This window comes from Nematolebias whitei, chromosome 3 (genome assembly GCF_014905685.2).
Source record: "Nematolebias whitei isolate Nwh7 chromosome 3, NemWhi1, whole genome shotgun sequence".
Taxonomy (NCBI): domain Eukaryota; kingdom Metazoa; phylum Chordata; class Actinopteri; order Cyprinodontiformes; family Rivulidae; genus Nematolebias; species Nematolebias whitei.
The window spans coordinates 6,861,079-6,864,781 of NC_056500.1; the positions used below are offsets into that span (position 1 = coordinate 6,861,079).

General features: G+C 38.8%; 1 protein-coding gene across 1 annotated transcript in view; it reads right to left on the bottom strand.

The window, feature by feature from the left end:
• Nucleotides 1–262: 262 nt before the first annotated feature.
• The window catches only part of brinp3a.2 (bone morphogenetic protein/retinoic acid inducible neural-specific 3a, tandem duplicate 2), a 40,826-nt gene continuing 37,385 nt past the window's right edge, over nt 263–3,703 (bottom strand). Inside the window, exons 7-8 of the mRNA XM_037674475.1 lie at nt 2,937–3,279; nt 263–1,033 (exon numbers count right to left, since the gene is read on the bottom strand). Coding sequence (XP_037530403.1) covers nt 263–1,033; nt 2,937–3,279 — 1,114 coding nt within the window. The remainder of the gene's footprint in view (nt 1,034–2,936; nt 3,280–3,703) is intronic.

Genomic DNA, 3,703 nt, shown 5'->3' on the forward strand with positions numbered 1-3,703 from the left:
GTTTTGAAGAAGCAGTTGTGTGTTTTCTCACCAGGTCAGCCCACTTGTGTGTGCATCACTGAAGGCATAGCTTCCACAAAGAATTAATAAAACTGAATGTGTACATTCTTCAGCTGTCCACAGCTGGTCGACTCTTGATTTACCAGAGATTGGTAATCTATAAAGACCAAACATGTCTGTATACATCCGCACTACAATAATTGCAGAAGTTCTCCTTGCCGCCGACCCCCCCCCCCCCCCCCCATTTTTCTTCGAATGACTGTTAACTGCACAGTTTGGTGGTCTCATAATCTGCTGTGTTGGGCAGACGCGAGCTGAAAGCCTGTAAAGAGGCATGTATGCGAACCACTTCGCTAGGAGTTAGTTTGAGTCTGTGGCGGAGGAGACAGGCAAACAGGTCCAGCTTTGGTTGGCCTGGAGGGGACAGCCGGTTCACCCGGTCCCGGAGTTCCAAGAGTTGAAGCATGGCCGTGTCTTGTGAGCCCTGGGTGTACGGGTAATCCAGCTGCAGAATCAAGTCGCGGATCGCCTCTGGGTCAAAGTGCATACTGTAGCCAAAGACCTGGATGCTATTGATCTTCATGTAACCCAGACTTTGAGCGGGATCCGTCATTTCAATGGGCTCATAGTAAACACTGTCATTCACTCCATCGTGCGTCTTTATCCTGCTGCGAAGATAAATGTGGATGGTTTCAAAGAACGTTTTCCACTTGTTGCCCAACGTCAAAGTCCAGTTATAACACTCAAAGGGCACATTCAACTTAGTTGCTTGCCAGTCTGGAAAACTGTTCTCATCGACAGGGATGTACCAGCTCTCAGAGTGGCTCCCTCCAAAAGGGTTTATGTAGAGAGTCAGCGCAGGCTCAAGGGTGCTGTTTTTTGTAAGGCAGATCTGGAGAGATATTCCAAGCAGCATGTGAACCATGTTGGACTTATACTTGTTGCTCTTTAGCGTCAGCAGCATCCTTTTTCTCCACGATGGGTCAAACCAGCTATTAAGTCGCATGTCGTTGCTGATAAAAATTGCGTGGACCTGCATAACACAAATGCACACAGAAACAGTAAATTAATACAATTAAAAATATATATATATAAAATATCACAGCAGCTTTGGATGTTATCAGCCCATTAAATGGACGTTATCGTCCCTCCTTCCTCGTAGGAGTTTTAAAGTTACGTTTGTATCGCTGATAATGTGCAGCATCGCACTCGGGTAAAACAGGAAGTGTTTTTGTTGTCGTCAGCTTTATGTAAACTTTTCCTAAACCTCACCTTACACCTGATACAGAGCACTGACCCTAAACTTAACCCCTTTCCCCTTGTGCCTAAACCTAACCCCCAAACCATTTACTTTGAACCTAACCAGGTGAGCCTATTATCAGCTCTACCAACACTAATGATGTACCTTTAAACCCAGGTACAGTCTGACCGCTACACATGTGGACGATAACAATTAATAATCTGACATTTAATGGCTGATAACATTCAAAGCGGGTGACTATTACTATTTTTGTGTGATCTGTACTTTGTAAATTACAAATAAATAAATAACAACAATAACAATAGCAATAATAATAACAAAAAAGTATAAGTTCACTCTGCTACACCAGATTTTAAATAATATTTAAAAGAAGCATATGCAGACTCACTGGAACAATACCAATTCATACAGCTATGCAACTTTTTACTCCATGTGATTAATTTGACAAACTACACTGAAGAAGAAGAAAAACATCAACATCATGATTTAATCACTTTCAGATTCATATTGAACATGAATAATTTTAATTCATTGACATTTCAGTGAACTGAATCTATTGCAAATGTAGTTTTTATTTAAATATTTAGATTCAACTCTATAAACCTAAGTTGTACTGCCATGGTCTTTTTTGGAAAGGACAAGCTTTCTGTAAAATATTTCATAGACAAAAACACAAGATAATCATACATGCTACTTTTAATTTATTGTTTAAGTGTGTCGTCTATAAATTTAATATTTAGCAGTCCTGCAGCCTTTGGGTCAGGGTTAAGATAAAACGTGAAGATTATTGAGTGTAGTACAATTACAATGAGCATTGCCTGGGAAAATTTTAGAGTTTTTTTGATTTCCAAACAACCTCTCACTATAAAAAAAACAAGAATATATATGTTTTTTGAAAAAAAAAAAAAAAGATTTACATCACTCTTAAAAAAGCAACAATTTTTAAAAGGTTTTTGTATTCTTTGTGTCGCATTAATGCACTATTTTATTATGTTTCAGACAAGCAAAGTGTCAAAACTCCTGTTTTGTTGTGACATTACTGTATGTTTAGCACATACTTTAGCACCTGGTTGCCATTTACTAACTACATTTATATGAAAGCAGTTGCAAAAGACTGTTTTCTACACACTGCTTCTGTATTTTACTGGTTTATTTATTTATTAAAGACACACAAGAGCATATCATGAGTTTGTTATTCTGAATATCAATTTATTTTTTTATATATTTTTGTATATGCTAGGAACACCAAATTTGTATTGTCTTACAAGTAAAACTCTTAAAAGTTTGGAAAATGTCCCTAACAGCATCTTCTTGCATGTTGCATGTGCAGTTTCTATTCTGCACAACCGTTTATGAAGAGAAGCTGCACAACTTCTCATGTATTTCAAAAACAACATTTACACAGCATGAGTCACTGTTACATATAAATCAGGTACAAGATTATTATGTTGTAGCAAAGTTGTTAAAAAATATGGTATTAAAAAAAAATAACACAGTAAATTGTATAACTGTTACATGGAGCTATAAAGTTCTTCATTTGCCAGAAGGGTAGCACTACACAATGCTGAGTGGCTCCCTGGAGTCCATCTATCTTTTTGCCAAACTACTGTTGTAAGACAGCTCCACTGTCAGTGAGCCTGCCATCGTTAAAAAAACAGAAATAACAAAGAGATACCTCTAGCCTGCGGTCTGCTCTTTGGAGTAAGTAGCCCAGCTCCAAATCCTGGAGGTCCGTTTCAAAGCCAAGGTAGTTCTCTGTCGAGTCTGCCACCATGGGTCTGCAAAGCCCCTGTGTCAGAGTGAAGCCCGAGTTGCAGCTGCCACATCTGGCCGGGTTGTCTGATGCACATGTTGCGCAGGACGAGCCTTCCCCAATGGTGCAGGGTGGAGGCAGCTGACAGGGACTGTGCTCGTATCGGCAGCTACAGCTGTGGAGCTCCTCTGAGAATACTCCAAGTTGGTTGTTCTCTGAGCAGTACAGGAGAGACTGGAAGTGACCGAGCCAGAAAGACTGAGGCCTGCACCAGGAAATGAAAAGAGACAGAGGGTGATCAGAAGACACCTTTAGGACAAGCTGCTTTATTAGGTGGAGGCTTCGTACGACACCTGCTTGAGAAAGCAGACAGCTGGCTCATTAAAATTTAGGAAATACAAGTTTAGGATCACTTCATTCATCACAGTCAAGGTTATTTGCAGGTCAGAAATGTTTGTAAAAGTCATCTTCCACAAAACAATGTATCAAAAATAGGGCATATAATTTTAAACAAAACAAGTAAAATAAAATAAAATATAAATACAATAAAGAAGTTTTACAGCTAAATGTTAATTTGCACTGCTTATCTATCTATCTATCTATCTATCTATCTATCTATCTATCTATCTATCTATCTATCTATCTATCTATCTATCTATCTATCTATCTATCTATCTATCTATCTATCT